The sequence below is a fragment of the Aricia agestis genome, chromosome 9, assembly GCF_905147365.1.
Source record: "Aricia agestis chromosome 9, ilAriAges1.1, whole genome shotgun sequence".
Lineage (NCBI taxonomy): Eukaryota > Metazoa > Arthropoda > Insecta > Lepidoptera > Lycaenidae > Aricia > Aricia agestis.
The window spans coordinates 13635553-13656808 of NC_056414.1; the positions used below are offsets into that span (position 1 = coordinate 13635553).

The following is a 21256-nucleotide window of genomic DNA, read 5'->3' on the forward strand; positions in this document are numbered from 1 at the left end:
TTTTATTATATAGATTATAACATAAATTTTTAAAAAACCTATCCATCGACACACCACAGATGGGGTGGGCGAAAAAAAATAATTCCCCGCCTGATGTGTAGGGCAGCTACCATAATATTTTTTTTTAAGATTTTGTGTACCACTTTGTCGGCATCATTAATACTAGCTGTTTGACCGAGCTATGCTCGGTATCCGATGAAAAAACAATTTTCTGACTGAGCAAAACCGTGGACAGACAGACGGACGGACAGACCGAAACTATAAGGGTTCCTTGTTGACTACGGAAGCCTAAAAATAGGTTGGATACCTTCATAAATCAGATTTAATTTATTTTGGAGGATTTAAAACGTGTATTCTATTGTGAGGTTACTTTGATGAATAAAATTAAACGTGACGTCGCGTCGTCTACCTACTCTCATATTAGGGTAAGTTCACATTAACGTGATGAGGTTATGCAAAGTTTTATTAATTGAACAACAAGCAACAATAAAACAAGTACGTATTTATGATTAATCTAAACTTAATGCTTAACTTAACTAGATTATACATACGCTGACAAACTCAGACAAAGTAAAAAGCATTTAAAAGTAATTTAAGTCACAAAAAATATTATAAAATATGATATTTATAATTTCCGCCGTGTTACAAGAAGCAATATTGCTCCTAATAGGGGCACGGTGGGGGGGATGCCAAGTCGTGTCGGTGACGGCGCCGGCAGCGGGCAACTTCGCGAAACAATGGTCACGACTCGGATTGCTAATGAGGACATTGTGGCCCGCACAAACGGAATTCATTTTAAACACAAATTGTCCCCCAGCTCCCCGATATCGCGGTGAATAATCGTTGTAAATCCTTGGAAATAAACATCATCATCAGAAAGTTTAGTATTTATTAAAGAAAAAAAATTGTTTGCTATGTCACCCAAAATATAAATGAATGCAAAGGTTCGCGAACGATTCAAACAATATTATCTGGGAGAGTTTGTTATAAATGTCCATACGGTTACCTAAGCACATCTAGGTAAGTTTAATGTGAGGTGGGTGCACAATGCAAGTTACAAAAACTGTATCATTTTAAGGCACATTCCAAAATGCATTGCATCGCATCGCCACAACATATTTTAATGTGAACTCATCCTTAAGAGCCCATATGACCCTAACTTGACTACATACTTTAACCTAGATCTCAAAATCTGTAAGGTCTAGAAAACTGATTTTTTGACACAAGTAACTTCAGTTCATGAAGATTAAATGCTCAAGATGAAAACACGATTAATCAAAAAATGCTCGATAGTTTCTTTTTTACAAAAAACCTTGTTTTAGACACATTTTTGCTTGGATCTTCGATGTTTTCTGTCTTTTCTTTAATATTTTTTAATATCTAAAAAGGTATTGATAAAACCTAAATTTTCTCAAAACACTTTTCATAATCATTATAGTTCGTCTTTTATTCAAGTAAAACTAACTCGGCGATGATTTCGCGTCGTCCTTTTTCACCTGGCATATGAAAGACGGGCGTGAGTGTGAAGAGAGAAGGACGATGTTTGATTTTTAGAGTCAGGTGAGCTCTAAATGAGAGTAGGTGGACAATAGTGACGTCACGTTCAGGTTTTTCATTCAAATCATCCCACAACATAGCACACGTGTCAATACAACTACGGTTTCGGTCTGGATCTATTTTAAAGTATTTTAGATGCAAGTTATTTTGGATCACGGCTGGGTTCGGAAAGCACTTCGTCTATTTTCTGAATAAAGTTTATCTGTAAAATCATCATTCATTCGTGTACATTGTGATATAATATAATATCTACCGTTAACAGTACTATGTAAATAAATCGATACGCGTTGTATCATCGAGGAAATTGATTCCTAGGCAGTTGATAGACCAACGTCATTTGGGCGGATCATGTCAATGTGATTTATCGGCTGGGTTTGAAGTAACGCGAACAAACTTCTTAGGTCCCCCCCATTTGCCTAGGAATCGACTTCTCTGATAGTACAATGTAGTAATAATACTCGTAGGTACTGAATGTGGTAAACGTTCAGTACCTACGAGTATTATTACAATACATTTTGTTTAGTATTACATTAGCGGGGCTAAAATGGTCGCTTTGAAGAATCATTATATGAATCATAATATGATTCATTTTTCTAAAATCGCAAAATGCAACTCTGCTTGCAATTCATTTCTGTTTTTTGTACTGATTTGACATTTGTCAGTTTGACAGTTTTTACAATTCATTTGATGAATTGATTGAGATTTGAGAGGAATTGCTAAATGTCACCATTTTAGCCCCACCGACCATTATTAATAATTATTATTAATTTTCTTTTTATAAATTGTAATACTTTTTGTCTCCCTTGTATTTGCTTTAGATTATTTTCATAAAACAAAATTATATCATGTTAGCTAAACCTTATAGGATTTCCCGCAAAAGCATATTTTCATTACATCATCTTTATTTGCAAATATACAGGATGGATTTAAAACAAAAATATATATTTAAGCAGCGTGATCCATATTTGACTTCATTAACTGTGAAGAGGTGACAGACTGACAGACAATAAGACAGACACACTTTCGCGTTTATAATATTAGTATGGTGCTTAAATTTTACCGTTCAATTTAATACTTTTGGCGCATGACCTTTAAAGCCGGCTCTTAGTACTAGGGCCGGTATAAATAGTCAGTACTCTTGAGTACATCTTGATGTATCTCGGTCTCAAGACGCGGTTCGGCTCTATGATTGGTCCAAATTTTGACAGCCAACCAATCACAGAGCCGTGTCTTGAGACCGAGATGCATCTTGAGTACTGACTATTTATACCAGCCTTAATTATTCAAGAGAGAGAAACGAAGATAGCTGTTGCTAGGAAATATTTATCCAAAAATACTTTAATTTTAAATAACAAAAAATCTGCAATTTTATGAATGTTAACACTCTGTATGTGTAAGAGTTTAAATGCCCGATGTGGGACCGTTTCTGGATGAGCGCGGGAACATATTTTACATTTCTGCACGTTTTTAATATCTGCTCAGTGGAGCGTAGTCAATATTGATACAGGAATATATTTCAAAGAGTTCCTTTCGCTTTGAGCTGTACCCTCGCGACTTACCAAGCCGGAATAAATTATTTCGAAAATTAAATCAATCTTTATCCTGCGTTTGCGTTTTATGCAGTAGGAAAGTAATTAGAAAATGTTTTACAGCGCTTTTAGGTTAACGGCAGTTATAATCAATACTTATTATAGTTGACAAAATATTAAATAAAACATATTAAATAAATATGAAAACAGGTCTGTCTGTTACCATCTTCACGATTGATGAGGAGCTTCTATGTTCGGTTGTGGTAAAATTGATAAAATTCAGTATGGAGTATGGAGTCGATAGTTTATGTCGGTGGGATAAGGCATGAAACAGTTTTGTACCGGAAAATGCGATTTCCGTGTGAAATACAAATTTTGGTGTTTTAAAAGCATTAAAATAAAGTAATTTGTTCTAGATCCTAATTGGAAATTTTACGCAAATGTTGGAGCAGAGGGCGCTACAGCACATACAGCACATCCGACCAAAATCTGACATGTTGCACACGTTTTATCAGAATATTGGCAGAAATGTTGAACAAAACTTTTTATTTACTGCCTATACTGGTGCTGCCCTAGCGTGATAATCACAATTCTTATTTAAATATTATTATCGCATCTTATTTAGCACGAGTAGATAATATACATAAATAAATCCTACAATTGACAAAGTTCTCTTTTAGTCACATCGTAAGCTAGAATTGATAAAAATATCGGTCGACCCACATCGTCCATTCAGATTGTCGGACTGAAATAGGATTATCTATATCGGAAACCGTCGTACCCCTGAGTGATAAACTGTAAATTGTTTAATGAATCCTCTTTTATGAACGCTATTTTTATACACATTTAATAATTGATTACCCAATTAAGTATGTCTAGTGGGTTATGTGCATGATTATTTTCATTACCTAGCGGTTACTTTTAATTTTGCTCCATTTTTGAATAGGTTATTTTCAACTCTCTTTAAAAGATTGTCTGATATCGTTCAATATAATTTTCCTCACATTTTAATTAAACCATAAAAAACTTGTATTCGCGCGTAAGCATTCTAACCTAAGTCCAACTAACGCAACATTTTTGAACCTGGAAAACCGTAACCGTAGTAAAAAACAAAAATATACAGTCACAAGATAACAACATGGGTGAGTTCTCATTGCTTTTTTATATAGTAGAATCGGCCGTACGCACACGTAAACGTGATTTTAGATAACTTAAGAGAGCAGAACAACGCAGCATATCGTCGCGTACTTGTCTGTGTGTGTGCACGAATTTGCTTTTAACGCGACTCGGTTGCTCTACTGTATATGTTTGTATTGTGAATGTCGAGTACAGTGTCGGCATGTTAAATTGGCCTCTCAACTCTTAAATGTGTCACCTCAGACAACGGGGGTGTGCAGTCGACTTGAAAAAATGCTCAACACCCCCAATCACATCTACCATTACATCTTATTGGATCACCTTGAATTATGGTATGTTCACGTTTTCAGGAGCTTTATGGTTACGTCAAGTACTTTAACGTTTACCTCTAGATATTATAGTAATCCTTCAAGAGAGCATATTTCATCTTAAAAGGCCGGCAACGAACCTGCAGCTCTTCTAATGTTGCGAGTATCCATGGGCGACGGTAGGTGACCCGTTTGCTCGTTTGCTCCCTTATTTTATGAAAAAAAAATTAGAGGCAAAATAATTACTGTAAGACCTTCTAATCTTTCTAGTGTTTTCCAAAAAGTGTACTGTTTGGCAAAATTTGAAGAAAAAGAATCTTGAAGGATAAAAGATAGTTTTTTTATGATAAATAATTATGATACCAAATAGAAAGATTAGCAAACGGAATACCTGATGGTAAGCAATAGCCGCCGCACTTGCCCACCTGTCGTGACCTCTCCCTAAAATTTCTTCTGACTGGAATTTCTTATCATATGGTTAATACATATTATTACAAATGCGAAAGTGTGTCTGTCTGTCTATCTGTTACCTCTTCCTAAATTCAATTTTAATAAAATTTGGTATGGAGATACCTAGTATCTCCAAACCAAATCCTATGTCCCCTTAGGGTCCGGGGAAAGGACATAGGATACTTTTTATCCCTGAAAAATGTACGGTTTCGACGCACTAAACGATTTTTGTTCATCTAATATTGTATATTTCTACACCTACTGTATGATTCTCTCTCTCTTCTCTCTTCTGTATTGGGTTATCCTGTAATAGTAGATAAGTTTGTTTAGTTTGTTTAGATTCTGTATAATATCTCTGGGGAACGTATACAGTTCATCGCAGGCTTCATAGGGCTTTAGCTCCAGATTGATGATTTGAATATCGACGGGACGAGCCACTTTAAAGTAACATTATACGGTAAATATGTAAATTGCTGCTCAAATCTTTCGAGAAAATTTTGTAGGGATAAATAATAACGCCGGAAGTACAAGGGAAACGATCGAAACAAGGCATGATTTGGCGATGCATTTTTTATAGATTAGAGGCAAACGAGCAAACGGGTCACCTGATAAAAAGCAACTAACGTTGCCCATGGACACTCGCAACTTCAGAAAAGTTGCATAAATACAAAAAAAAAACAAATTTTGTGTTTTTTTTTTGACATTACCGCGTTGTATCACATTTTGTTTCATTTTGGTGTGCCGTGTGACTGACCCTTAACTTATTTTAGGCCTTTATTAAGTTGATTACAAAAATCAAAATCAAAATATTTATTTCTAAATAGGTTATTAAAGTTAACACTTTTAGAACGTCTACATGAAGCCTACCACCGTACACATTGCATTATTATATCTCTTTTTTCCGTAATGACTGAAAGAGCAAGCATTATAATGTTAGTAAGTGTGAGTACATGACATTTAAATGCAATAATAAGACTTTCAATCATCAAGAATGTCCACCACCTTTACTTAACGGAGTACCTCTGAGTCGTGTTACAAAATTTGAATATCTCGGTCACGTGGTGACAGATACTCTTAGTGATGAGGAGGATATTGAGAGGGAGCGCAGGGCGCTATCGGTCCGCGGCTTCGATCACTGATATTAGTGATCGAAGGTCCGCGGTAATATGCTGGCACACAGGTTTGCCAGGAGTACAGCGCCTGTCAAGATAACGCTTTTTAAAGCATTTTGTCAGACGTTTTGTACACTTGTGGTTTGTCATATGCCAGCTTTACTCAACGGACCTATGGCGCCTTGCTTTCGGTCCTTTACAATAAAATATTCAGGTCTCTATTGCGGCTCCCTTGATACTGCAGTCGACGATTTCTATGTGATTATCTGGAGAAAAGGTAGCGTCAGTGGTGCATAGAGTTCGGGAAAGTCGGAATGGGGTTCTGAAGATGATAGCGGAGCGAATTGATTCCGCACTCCTTCGCAGACTCACTGAGCTACATGTCAGGGTAGCAAGATGAGCTCCATTTTGATTATTTGTTATTTCATAATTTTATTGTCACAAAATTATTTATAATATTATAATATGGACTTCTTTGTCAGATTTTTTTTATTTATTACACTTTTATGTAATTGTACGCAAACTACCCTATCATCGACAGCCATGAATTTGGAGTTTCTGTATTATGTACTCTTAGGCCGGTATAAATAGTCAGTACTCAAGATGCATCTCGGTCTCAAGACACGGTTCAGGCTCTGTGATTGGTTGGCTGTCAAAATTTGGACCAATCACAGAGCCGAACCGCGTCTTGAGACCAGATCGCATCTTAAGTACTGACTATTTATACCGGCCTTACAGTGCCAATAATGATGTGTTTTATTTCATTAAAATAATTCATATTAAAAATTATAATTACAGATAAGTTTCGCAGTAAACACAGTTTTTGTAAGCGCTAGCTCTAGCTTCTTGCGGATTTGAGGACCCTCTCCTCAAATCCGCAAGAAGCTAGAGCGATTGCTCTATTCACTTTAATTAATTTTTGGATCTCTGCCCACCGCGTGCTATTACACCATAATATTTTACCTACCTTAAATACTTTACCGGAATACATAAAAGGATTTTTTATTTGAAAATATATTTTTATGTCTGATGAACTACGAATAATAAAAACTAAGGAATCGTAACTCCCATACTATTGACGTTTTAAATTTGGTTCCTTTTGATCTGTCATGTAACGTCAGCCTAGTACCGCTCAAGGTCACCTAAATATTGCAAATGTATTGAAATGTGTACCTAAGGTACACTTTTTTGACAAGTATTGTGGAGCATGTTTTTGACGGAGTTACTTTTCCTTAGTTTTTATTATTCGTAGCTGATGAACTATGTAGGATAAACAGTATGCGGATATAATATGGAGTACATCAATTTATAGGTACCGTAATGTCATAACTCATAATAAATTACGTTTTTCGCGAAAGATCACTATTTTTTTTATGAAATAAGGGGGCAAACGAGCAAACGGGTCACCTGATGGAAAGCAACTTCCGTCGCCCATGGACACTCGCAGCATCAGAAGAGCTGCAGGTGCGTTGCCGGCTTTTTAAGAGGGAATCGGGTAATAACCCGATTAGGGTTTCCCGGGGAGGGTAGGGATGGGACGGGAAGGGATTAGGGGAGGGTAGGGAAGGGAAAAGGGTAGGGGATTGGGCCTCCGGTAAACTCACTCACTCGGCGAAACACAGCGCAAGTTGTTTCACGCCGGTAACGTGGTATTTCTCCGGTCGAGCCTGCCCATTCGTGCCGAAGCATGGCTCTCCCACTTTAAATATTATGTTAAAATTTATTTAGTTTTTCATTGGATTTCATTGTAATAACTAGCATTACAATAGTCTATTAAAACTCAGTGGAAAACAATACATATTAGGTATAATGACGGTTTTTTATTTCAAGCGAGTGAGTTTTTGTTTATTTTACATAATCCTGTAACACCTGTTCGTGAAATTCTCTACATAAATATTCAACATAATACTCTACATTAATGTATGAAAGTAAAGCTTTCATCGGTGTATTGAGTAACTTTTAGTTTCTATGAGTTTATCCTGCGGGGTATACGCGCATTATGTAGGGACTAGGGAGTAGGGACGCTGTGAAAACTATAAAATAACTAACGCTTATTGGAGGTTAAGAATATTTTTTACTAGATGTTGATTTGCAAGCAACTCTGTTGCTCCGCTTATTATTCACAAAAAGGGTAAAATCATAAAATATGATTTTGTATGTAAGTCGCATAATTTCAGTCGCGTTAATAATATACCTATATATATTTACTAATTATGACATAAATATGTGTGAATGAATAAGGAATTCCTATGAAACCGGATGCAGCAGAATTTCTGCAAACCAAAACTACGCTTCCAAAATTCGCTCGTGTGACCTCACCCCATAACAGGATTTGAAACTGTTATCTGATAAAACAGAACTTGTTTTGACTTAGTCAACTTTTTTAACGACTAATTAATATGATAAGTGTCATTTGAAGTGAGATTAGGAAAGGAAATAACCAAACAAATGTCTTCCACAGAGTCAAGAACTGGGCGTTGAAATTCGGCGTCGATCTCTGGGAGTTCGGCCGACACTTCACCAAGATAAACCAAATACAGAACGTAAGTAAACCACTTAAAGTACACCACAGACACTCATTTCTGTGCACGCCGCAAGTGAACGAATCCATCCATTGAAAATTGAAAAGAATTCTGGAATATGTGTAATTTTACGATGCTTAAGAGACAACGTAATTTGTACGAGAATATTTTGCCATTTTGGATATAAATATCTTTCTTATATTAATATGTTATCAACTTATTACAAAAATAAATTCATAAGCAGATGGTGGATTTACGTAATGTGATCAGATTATGTCAAGTGTAGTCACAGAATACATATGTATTAAGTATTACAAGTAACGTAACACCAAATAACGAAGGTGGGGCCAGCTCCATAATAATGATTATAAATCAATTTCTTTGTACAAAAATCACGTCACACTCGACGGATTGATTCCGCTTAAATATATCTGTGGCGAACTGTAACCGCAGTTGGAGAGTAAGAGGTAGTAGCGGGGCGCGGCGCGAGGGGGAGGGGGTACAAAAACACAGTGGAAGTTCGCGCCCCCCTCCCCCCGCGTTCCAATACTCCCCCTGACCCACTTCCAGCCTCCCCGCTGGATACAGTATCACTAGTTAAATGCCCTTCAATTATAACACCCTGTGAGCACACGAAGGTTGCTTATTATCTACGGGATTGTGTTGTATTTTATACGTCGAGGAGGAACCGCAAAATTGCGTATACTGCTGCTTAAATTATATGTTGTGTGCTGTACTCCTATTTTACTATCGTCCATGATATTAATACTTCTACGGTCTAGTGGAACCTATTAAACAGCGAAATAGTATTCTTATATACGTCAATCGAACAACTCATTTTTAATGTTTTGACCAATCAGAATTCGTGTGACATCTACTCCTTTACAAGTTTAGCGTGTATTATACCGAGATACCATCGAACCATTACTCAAACTTCAAAGTGTATTAATTTTATCAAGTTACTCGATTATATTATGCTGTGTTCAAGTGTTAGTATCTAGCATTGTATCTGGTGCCAACATGTAATGAAACATTTGGTATAGAGCTGGAAAATAGATAATTCTATTTATTGCAGGTAATCTATAAAAATATTGGAATTAATGTTTTGTACTAATATGTAAGCTGCATCATGGGCGTATATAAGGGGGGGGGACCCCCCCCATTACTATCCATCTTACTTGTTCAATCGACAATATATTATGTACCGGCGAGATAAATGTATTTTTTTCTATCTACAATATAATAATAATTATACTGTGGGGTGTGTCCGTAGGCAGAGTAGGTATTTAAGCTGCTGCAGAACCCTTCATGGGCGAGTCCAACTCGCACTTGGCCGCTTTTTTATGTTACGGACCCTTATCAAAGCTATATATACGCCCGTGAGCTGCATACTTAAAGTAAGAATTGTATTCACCCAAAACCTTTGTTTTGAATCACGAAATGAGTGAGTCATCAAATTGTGGAAAATACATTGTGTGGTATGAGCCGTATGAGCCAATTGAGCCTCCCGCAGCCCGCAGGCCGTGTTTAATCGCTTAGATGTCGCAGAAGAGAGTTCAATATAGCTTAAATGGCTCCACGAGCACGAGCCCCGGAATTGACGCTCGAATCTTTGCGTCAGTAATGAAAATTGTCCGGAAATTGAACAAGAACGAACTTTGATGGGATTTTGATTTATACCCGACCCGGCATTCTGTGCGGAGATAATAAATTTCTCGTGATATAGCACTCCCGATGTAGAAATATTCACGCCATCGGTGATAGTTCTAACTTCTACGACAATAAATGTCCTGAATCTGGTCATTGCACTCTAATTTTATGACGTACTAAAACTAGATGACGTTTGCAACTCCGTTACGATAAAATTAGTTTATCGCGTGGGAACCGTACATTTTACCGGGATTTGACGACTTCTGTGGCTCAGTTGGTGCTAGCTCAAGCCGGGGGTCGCGGATTCGAATCCCGCCGAGGGAACAAAAAGTTTTCAAGGTTCCTGGGTCATGGATGTGTATTAAATACACATATTTAATACACATCCATGACGTATAATAAATCGTAATATCGTATAAAAAAATCTTAAATATATGTATAGTATAAAAGTATTAAATATATATTCCCGTTTTCTGGTAAGTGGTACCCGTAACACAAGTCCTTCAGGTACTTAGCACGGGGACAGACTGATGTGGTGTGAAGCGTCAATAGATATTATTATTATTATAAAAAGTATCACATGTCGTTTCAAAGTATTTCCCATGCCAAATTTCAGCAAAATCGTTTTAGCGCGAGCGGTATGAGCGTGAAGAGGTAACAGACAGACAGACACACTTTCGCATTTATAATATTAGTATGGATGATGGCCTGGGTTTTTTGCATTTGTTTTAATTCCGAAATTTTTGATTTTTGATTTCGAAATTAATTAAGTTAATATTTATTAACTAATTCAAATTTCGATGATGAAACCTTTAGCCTCTATAAAGGAATATAAGTTCTCACAAGTCTTAGGAATATAAACAGTTGAAAATTCAGCAAATAAGAGACCAAAGCGTTGGCGCTGACTTTAAACTACCCCGAGACGGCTTCAGTTCCATCAGTGAGATCTAAAACTTTAAAGGAATGTGCATATTTGAACGAAACAAACCCACATTATTCTCGCGGGTGGAATATATCAATCGCTATTCAGCGCGAGATCGCAGTTCGGAAAGTAATATAATGTTGCCGGCAAACTTCGCCATCTCAACTTATTCAATAACACACCGTGTACCTCCGAGTGCACATTATATTTTATATATTGTATTGACTTTGTGATTTATGTTACGTTAGTTTGTGCGACTTTTGACGGAAAAGGGAAGTGGTGTGATATCGAAGTATGATTCAAATTTCAATCATATCTTTTTTTTTATAATAATAATAATAATATAATAATAATAATGGACGCTTCACACCACGTCAGTCTGGCCCCATGCTAAGTACCAGAAGGACTTGTGTTACAGGTACCAGACAACGGAAATATATTTAATACTTCTATACTATACATATATTTAAGATTTTTATTATATGATACACATATTTAATACACTCCCATGACCCAGGAACTTTGAAAACTTTTTGTTCCGTCAGCGGGATTCGAATCCGCGACCCCCAGATTGAGCTACAAACAGCCCACCAACTGAGCCACAGAGGTCGTCTAAATAAAAGGATATCTATATAAATAAAAGGCAAAGCCGATTGACTGATAGATCAACGCACATGCCAAACTCTTTAGTTATGCTTCTTTTAATAAAGAAATGTATAATAATGGCTCGTTCAAATTTAAACTCTAAGGGGTCAAATAGATGATCAAAATTTGTATGCCAGTACTTCACGTTGGCGAAAAGGCTGGACTTATAATCTTATATATAAAATTCTCGTGTCACAATGTTAGGCCGCGTACTCCTCCGAAACGGCTTTACTGATTTTAACCAAATTTTATATGCATATTCAGTGGGTCTGAGAATCGGCTACTGGGTACTTTTGATATCGATAAGTGCATTTTTTGAATAAATAATAGTAAATTATTACAACTCGAGACTGACGGCGACGATTGTTTGTGCGACGGGATAGCGATGGACGTTGCCATGGTGACATACTTATTTAGTCACTTCAATAAAATAATACGGGCAAAATACTTTAAATGAAAAATAAACGTTTGCCGGGACAGCTAGTCATTTATAATAAAAATTATAATATCTGTCTACTCATTACATTAATTACCGCAGCTTGTTTAATCATTAAGGCCTTGTACTGGTAAATTTAAGTTGTTAAGGTCTGCTACTGTGACATTAGGTAGGTACTACAAAACGTCGTAGGCCAAGCGATACAGTGGAAAACAAATGACGTAACATTGAAGTGTTTAAGCCAGATATCTTGACAATGGGCGCTCTACTTTTATGAAAGATGACCTAAACCTGTATAGGCTTCTATGGAGGAACATAGTGAAATTAGGTTAAACTCGGCCCACGTCTGCACATCCGATAGACGGACAAAACACTGCCATTTCAAAAGATTAACTTCAGAAGCGTAGTGGGACTGAAAAATATTTGCCTACATTGATTTCAAATATTAGATACCATTTTTATTTACTTCCGCTAAAGTCATAAAATAATAATGTGGAACTAACTTTTAATTAAATCTTGAGTTATCGGCGTACTTATATAATAAAAATGAAATAATGAAAATTTACTGTGCCAATTTTGTGTAATATAATATTATTATGTGCGAACATAAGTATTTTATTGAAAATCTTCTTAAATCAATAGATCATTATTATAATTGTAAGTATCAAAACTTATAAGTTGCTCAATAAAGTCAATACATTGATATTTTAATCAAAGTGACAATATGTAACCCGCAGCAAAGTATCGGGGTGGGAAAGTTTGTAGAGTAGGAACAGAGAACAGAAACTCGCGGAGATCAAACGTACGTTACGGAACACGTACTTCCGCGTTTATGTTCAAACAATAATGATTTTTGTTTCTATATATTTTGATTTTATACGTGGGAGAGCCATGCTTCGGCACGAATGGGCCGGCTCGACCGGATAAATACCACGTTCTCACAGAAAACCGGCGTGAAACAGCGCTTGCGCTGTGTTTCGCCGAGTGAGTGAGTTTACCGGAGGCCCAATCCCCTACCCTATTCCCTTTCCTACCCTCCCCTATTCCCTTCCCTTCCCTACCCTCCCCTATTACCCTATTCCCTCTTAAAAGGCCGGCAACGCACATGCAGCTCTTCTGATGCTGCGAGTGTCCATGGGCGACGGAAGTTGCTTTCCATCAGGTGACCCGTTTGCTCGTTTGCCCCCTTATTTCATAAAAAAAAAATATATATATATATATATATATATATATATATATATATATATATATATATATATATATATATATATATATATGGAATAAAAAATACAATTCTGTAATGTTAGTGTGTGTTAGACTCATTTCTGCTCTAACTTGTAATTAAATGTACACAAAACTTATTTAAAGTGAAAAGTAATAAAAAATATTGTGACTTATAATACAGGGTGTAACAAAACTAAGTGATAAAACTTTAGGGTGTGAATGGGTCCTATGTAAAGAGTTCGTTGTGAAAATAACAGAGCCGAAAGAGAAAATTTTTATTTCATTTTGTATGGAAAAATTCATGACGCTGCGGCGCTTGCCCATACAAATCACAAAAAAAAAATTGTTCTTTCAGCGTTGTTACTTTCACAGTGAACTCTATATATATATATAAGGGACACATATACACCCTTAAGTATTATACTTAGTTTTGTTACACGTTGTATAATTTAATTTTCAGCTAAGTGTTGGTACACTTACGGCCGTTCCCAATATTTGATCTATCTCTGGTTTTGCTCTACTAGAGATAGGAATAGCTCACATTAGACATTAGAGACATATATTTTATGTCAATTTTGAGCTATTCCTAACTCTAGTAGGGCAAAACCAGAGATAGATCAAATATTGGGAACGGCCGTTAGCTGTCGGTCGGATCTTAGGATATTAAGAATGCGCCACTAACTTAATAACTGCTAGTGCCACATATTACATGAAAACAAACCATCGTTTTCATATTGTAATATGTGGCACTAGCAGTTATTAAATTTAACATAAATGAAGCCCATCTTAATATCCTAAGATCCGACCGTAAAATTCTGCATGAATCGTTTTTTTCGATCAAATATATTTTAAAATAATCCTTAGAACGTATAGAATGGATTAATGTTGGGTTGCCTTGTTAAAAATAGCTGCAAGTAGTACCTCTAATTGAGCAAAATGAAAGCCCGTAATACAAACTTGCGTGTATTCAATAGAAAAGTAAGAGAATTAAGAAGGAATGACATTGAGGAATGACAGAACAATACACATAAAAATAAAAACGCCTGTTAAATAAAAATAGCAATATTGCGAGTTCTCGACGTCCTCAAATAATGCCAGGCATAATAATTGCAGGCCTGAACATTTGTCATATACAAAAGTGATGGCAACCCCAGTTTGCGGCTATCGTGCAACTGGCAACCATGGATTATCATGTACAAGATGCATAAAACTTTAATTTGGTATCAAAATTATTAAAAAAATCGATGCGTCAATTTTGATGATGTACTATGTCTATTTACGGGCTGGCAACCCTAGGTTGCGGTTGACTTAGAGCTGGCAACCATTTATACCTTATTTTCTCACGTCATTTTCTTTCAAATGATGTAAAATTTACTGAAAAAAAATATACATGCAAATTATGCATTTATCTCATGAACATTCAACTTAATTAGAGGTACTTGCGGCTACTTTTGACAAGGCAACCCAACATTAATCCATTCTATACGTTCTAAAGATTATTTTAAAATATATTTGATCGAAAAAACGATTCCTGCAGCATTTTACGGTCAGATCCAATACTATAAATAAAATACCGTCAGTAGTTTTTGCGAGAGCTGCCAAAGGTCAAATTTATTAAGTCACAAATGCTCGTATTTTGTTATAGGTATTATGTAAGAGTTGCGCCACCATCTCGACCCCTATTCTCTTATTAGATAACGTGAATGTCACGTTAAAATCAAGGCCACACTAGTATAGGTGATACGCTGCAGCGGAGCGACGCGACACTTCCTAGTCCATATTATAGAGCACCGACATTTTGGATCGCGTACGGCGTAGCTTTGTGCCGCGTAGTGTGGCTTAGCTTTTAGGGTACTTTTCTTGTCATGCATCTTATCGCCCGAGCGCGGATCTGGTCCCCATGAAAATTGCTGCATCCGGGCCGGTCAATTTCGCTGCGTACGCCCGTCGATGTCTGCGGCTGCCCGCACCGCGTACACAAAGCACACGCCGTCTGCGTTACTGCATGTAAACTGGTTTGTGTGATCCACGGCATATTTTTCATGTCATGCGAGCAACATGCTCGCGGCGCGTTGTTGTCAGCCTCTTGCGGACCATCAGAAACGCGCTGATCTGAATAACGTTAGGCCGTGATGTGCATCGCATTACGCATAACTTTGCTGCAGCGTAGTGAGCAGTGGCGCTCAATGTGGCCTCACCTTAAAAGTTGATTCAGACCGCAACGCGACGCGTAGATGCATTTCTAAATTTGTATGGATTTGACAGATTTCAATTGCGTCAGACGTCTTGCGAATCTGTCAAATCCATACTAATTTAGAAATGCATCTACGCGTCGCGTTGCGGTCTGAATCAACCCTAAGAGGTGGGTGCAGCTGACTCGTGTCAATACACACTAACTCTTAACTCGCCTGTCCAACTCCATTTACAAATTAACTTTGAACAGACCTTTTCCAGGTTAGATAAGTGTAGAATTTTATCGTTAATAGTAGCTGTATATAAAGTTGAATTGTAGCCCCTCTAACAAAAATTTGAGAACAGTTGTATCGATTTCGCTTATTTTAGTATTGAACACGTGGGAGAGCCATGCTTCGGCACGAATGGGCCGGCTCGACCGGAGAAATACCACGTTCTCACAGAAAACCGGCGTGAAACAGCGCTTGCGCTGTGTTTCGACGAGTGAGCGAGTTTACCGGAGGCCCAATCCCCTATCCCATTCCCTTCCCTACCCTCCCCTACCCTTCCCTATTACCCTATTCCCTCTTAAAAGGCCGGCAACGCACTTACAGCTCTTCTGATGCTGTGAGTGTCCATGGGCGACGGAAGTTGCTTTCCATCAGGTGACCCGATTGCTCGTTTGCCCCCTTATTTCATTAAAAAAAAAAAAGAACAGGTGTGTAATTATTATAAGTGCCACAAAATAAACAGTTATAAATTATAATTAAAAAATAGTACTGAGGCGTGATGGACTTAAAGTAGATTAAGATGTAAACTGTAAAGCTTGTACTCGAACAAATAATTAAAAAAGCGTCAGAAAAAGGATTTGGGCCAAAAGCCCATTGACGACCCAAACTATTTTTTTTTAATAAAACATGATTTTCTTTAACTGAATAATTTGAAACTATCTTGATAAAACAGATAATATAGGAATTAGGAAATAAAATTTGTTTGTAATAACTTTTGACATCAACACCTAGAACCATTTTCAGTTTTGAAGGTAATATTTAACAAGAGAATTAAAGTAATTGCTTTCGAAATAACCTTTAAAGGAAATGTTAAATAATGAAGCTAGGAAGCGCTGCGTCATAACCCCGGCCGGCCGTGCGACAGCGCTTTCCACTCAGCGCCCGGCGTCCCACAAGGGAACTCCATTTGCCCACAAAAAATCTTTTTAAAATTCTCCGTATTTATATTGTGTTAAAGTTTTTCAGTATTTTTTCTACTTGTTGGTACTAAGATATCGTTTCATTGTATAATACGAATTTAAAAAAAAATGGTCGTGTCTGTATAAAAAGGTGTTGCCTAAAATTTTCCTAACGACTGACTGAAGTCGAAACATGAAAATAATTTATTATGAACATAAATGAAAATAATTTATGTTCATAAGTCCCGAAAAAAAGGAGAGGTACAGATTTTTTCCTAAGCATTTTCTTAAAGTCTGAAAGAAAAATCAAATTACACATTGTGCCTGACGGCATTTTTCTTCCGAACAAATCAAACATCAAACGCCATTCTGCCTGACGCAGTCGTAACATTTTATTGAGTTACATTTAATTTACCTTTTGCCCTTTCTTGAAAATATTTTAAGGAATTCTACTCAGAGTAAGGACTTATAGTGAGAGCGCTCGAAGGCTGTTGTGTCATGAAGTCCAATTTTACGCATAAAGTTAATATACCTAGCGGAATAGAGCAACAATCTCGAGCTGTCAAACGTAACCGAAATTGGTTTTCATCTGTGTGAAAAATATGTGTCCGTATACACTTACACAAGCATGATTGAACATGTATTCTATGAGATTAAATTGTCAACGTGCGGCACGTGCCGACTGGACGTCAAAAAAAGAGTGCTGCTGTCATGTTTCACACGTCTCTTTTTACCACGCAGTGTTACTGATAGTGACATCTCTCTTGCTCAGGCCATTGTTTCTCTATTCCGTTAGGTATATTAACTTTATGATTTTACGACGTTGGAGTTATGACTTTATTGTGCCATAGGCCATAGAGTGACAGTACTATTGCTACGAATTTAAAAATTGTCTTTCAAATTCATAGCAATAGGGAATATTACACAAAAGTCGGCTCAGAGGGCGCTACTAGCAGATACTAATATTATAAATGTAAAATTGTGTCTGTCTGTCTATCTGTCTGTCTGTTACCACTTCACGCCAAAACCGCTAAACCAATTTTGCTGAAATTTGGCATGGATACTTGGGCCCCGGGAAAGGACATAGGATACTTTTTATTCCGGGAAAATGTACGGTTCCCGCGCGATAAACGATTTTTGGCGCACCGGAGTTGCGGGCGTCATCTAGTACAGTAAATAATCCTAACAAAATGTAACACATCATATTGACAGAAACATTGTCAAACGTCCAATAAATCTTTTTGTTTACTGTCCGTACCGGTGCTGCCGTCTATCTTGAAAATATTTCAGAAATAAAAAATATCCAATTCAAAAGGTAACTTCGTAGCAATTCTCTTTCGAGTTTCAACTCAAATGACATAAGCGTTCAATAAAATAAAGCCTACATTCAACTCATGTTATTTTAGTTGTCAATTCCATACATTTCGATCGGCGATTCTATAAAGAAGTGATAAAGAAAACGTCCAAGCTAGGGGCTGTATCTTTTAACATCTATTTCAGGTTATATAAACAATACGATACACAAGCGAATCCGTTTTAATTACGGCAGTATGCGGCGCGGCGGTGGCAGGGAGATATTGAAGATGCCTGCGGCCGCCGCTGACCACCGACGATTATATTCGGTTGCGGAAACGATATTAATTAATCGTAATGTTGGTTTAGAGGGGTTAGCATCCTGAAGCTGAAGCCGTAACGTTTTGGAATATCAAATATCATTGTCATTTTATGATGTCATTGAAGACAAAGATAGTGGGCCCCTAGACGATCAATTTTATTGTGCAATATCATTGAGAAATAAGATTGAACAATTTATTTGACAATAAGATAAGGCGTTCAATATCAACCCTAGACAGTCAATCATATTCCAAAATACGTGGTATTGCACAATAAAATTGATCGTCTAGGGGCCCGCTTATTTAAAATAATAATCTGTCAGTTGTACTTGAATGACTTAACATAATCTCAACCAAATTACCTAGATCCGTTATTTTTCTACAAATCAATTTCCCTGCTAATACACAAAAAGTGAGAACGTCGTGAGAGGCGCACATTCTTCATTCACGAGGCGACTAAAACATTACCTTTTTAAAACTGTCTGAGGCATGTTGCTTTTAAAATTCATGCCTTCATCTCGCGCGCAGCAGTACTTCTTCGTACAGAATCACCATAAGGTCGTTCAGATTTAGTGGTTCCCCATAGCAATTAGAATCAGACAATATATTGTGAGCGGCCATACGTCCGTACAAAGGAATTAAATTGACTGCCTTAATTGAATTTGGGCTCCTTGTCGACCGGCGCCGTCTCCGGGGCCGCGCTACAACTACCGTTTCTGATATCTAGTTAATTAAAAATTCTAAGTCTATGTTTGAATCTATTGGAATATTACATTAATTTTCCAGAAAGTCCTCGGTCAAATTAATGTGTATACGGGGTGTAAGTTGTAACAAAATTAAATGATAATAGTTTGAGGTGTGTAAGTATATTTTGTTCCTTGTAGAGAGTTCGCTTTGTAAGTAGCAGCGCTGAAAGACCATTTATTTTCAATTTTGTATGGGCAAGCGCCCCAGCTGCGTCACGAGTTTCCCCATACAAAAGTTTAAAAAAAAATCGTCTTTCAGCGCTGCTACTATCACAGTGAAATCTCTACGAGGAACACGTACTATCACTTAGTTTTGTTACACCCTGTATAGAATATTTAACGCAGAAGGTAGCGTTAGATGTTTTCAGGCATTCCATCAATTGGTTTATCCCATTTCACTGTAATTTAAAATACAATTTTTATACCACGTAGGTACTTGGTATAACGGAGGCCCTGGTATTAACTACACTTAAGTGGCAATATATCTTTTAGGAGGCCGTTACTCGTACACGATAATATATTCATTAAAATTCCAACTTAGGGACTTAAGCCCTACTGGACTATTTAGCACAATAGGGTAAACGAGAATCCATAACATAAAGAGCCAAAGCCTTGTCAAAATTTAAGACCGAAAATTTCACTACACGATCACTCAATTAAATAGTTTTATAACACTCGTTCAATACAGCTATTATACGACCGAGATGGGAGTATTGAAAATTCAATAACATTGTACAAGGGAGCGGGCCGGGCCGTCGCTTATGCCGAATAACAATAATTTGGCAGCCAACATCGCCGAATTCCGGACTTGTTCCATTTTTAAATTTGACAGGACACCACCATGGCAATTTCGCGGGTAGAATAGCAATTGCTTTGAAATGTATTTCCACAATAAATGTAATGCGGTAATAAGTCTCGGTGAGAATTAAACTAATTTCAAATGTTTAGGTTATTTACGTATTCTGTATTCGTTGTAATGCTGGTGAAAATATTCCCTATTGTTAAAGTTTTTTTTGGAAATGTACTTAATGAATGAAAATTAATACCTTTTTCCTTGATCTTGATATCACAGTAATATTATAAAAATTTAGCAGTAAGCAGCGAACGCCATATTTTGCTTTTTATCGTTCAAAAATTCTCAGCTCCTAAGTTCTTAAGCGTCACGAGTAATTTAAAAATTCCTATTAAAACTCCCATTCTGTTTCAGAAATACCACGAGTACAATGTAGAAGTGGTCCGGAAAGACGGGCTGCTGCTAGTCCGGGAGTTAGCCTCCGAAGTCAAGAACCACATGGATTTCAAGATAAACGCGGTCATGGTGAGTAATGGATTGTAAAAGTAAGACCACACTTATAGGCTACACCACACAGCTGAGCGACGCGGGACGTCAAATATTCTTTGCATGAAATCTCGACGTATGACGACCTCTGTGGCTCAGTTGGTTGAGTGTGTGGCAGCTCAAGCCGGAAGTCACGGGTTCGAATCCCGCCGACGGAACAAAAAGTTTTCAATGTTCCCGGGTCTGGATGTGTATTAAATATGTGTATGATATAATAAAAATCTTAAATATGTGCATATTATAAAAATATTGAATATATTTCCGTTGTCTGGTACCCGTAACACAAGTCCTTCAGGTACTTAGCACGGGGTCAGACTGACGTGGTGTGAAGCGTCCATAGATATTATTATTATTATTATAATCGTAAGCTAAGCCGCAACACGCGGCAGCAGGACTACGCAACACAATTCTATAGGTAACTTCCTATCCTCGCAGCAAAACGACCGCGATCAAAAATATTCAAACAAAATGCCACTTTACGAACAAAGCTATAAGTTTTATTTTATACCGACATGTTTTAGAGACGCGTGACGCCACTGCGTTGTAGTGCCATGGCGTAGAGCGAAATGAAATCTATAGCATATGACCTATATCATAAAGAGGCATTTTATTTGATTTTTTGTCGATCGCAGTCGCTTGCCGAGAGGACCGGATGGTCACCAAGCCGAAATAGGCGACAGTGGAGCTACGCGATACAAAATGTCA

The 21256-nt window shown here is 37.2% G+C and overlaps 1 protein-coding gene across 1 annotated transcript in view; it reads left to right on the forward strand.

Annotated features, from left to right (window-relative positions):
• The window catches only part of LOC121730477 (voltage-dependent calcium channel subunit alpha-2/delta-3), an 86771-nt gene that overhangs the window by 20732 nt on the left and 44783 nt on the right, over positions 1 to 21256 (forward strand). The window contains exons 2-3 of the mRNA XM_042119526.1: positions 8555 to 8636; positions 20420 to 20530. Coding sequence (XP_041975460.1) covers positions 8555 to 8636; positions 20420 to 20530 — 193 coding nt within the window. The remainder of the gene's footprint in view (positions 1 to 8554; positions 8637 to 20419; positions 20531 to 21256) is intronic.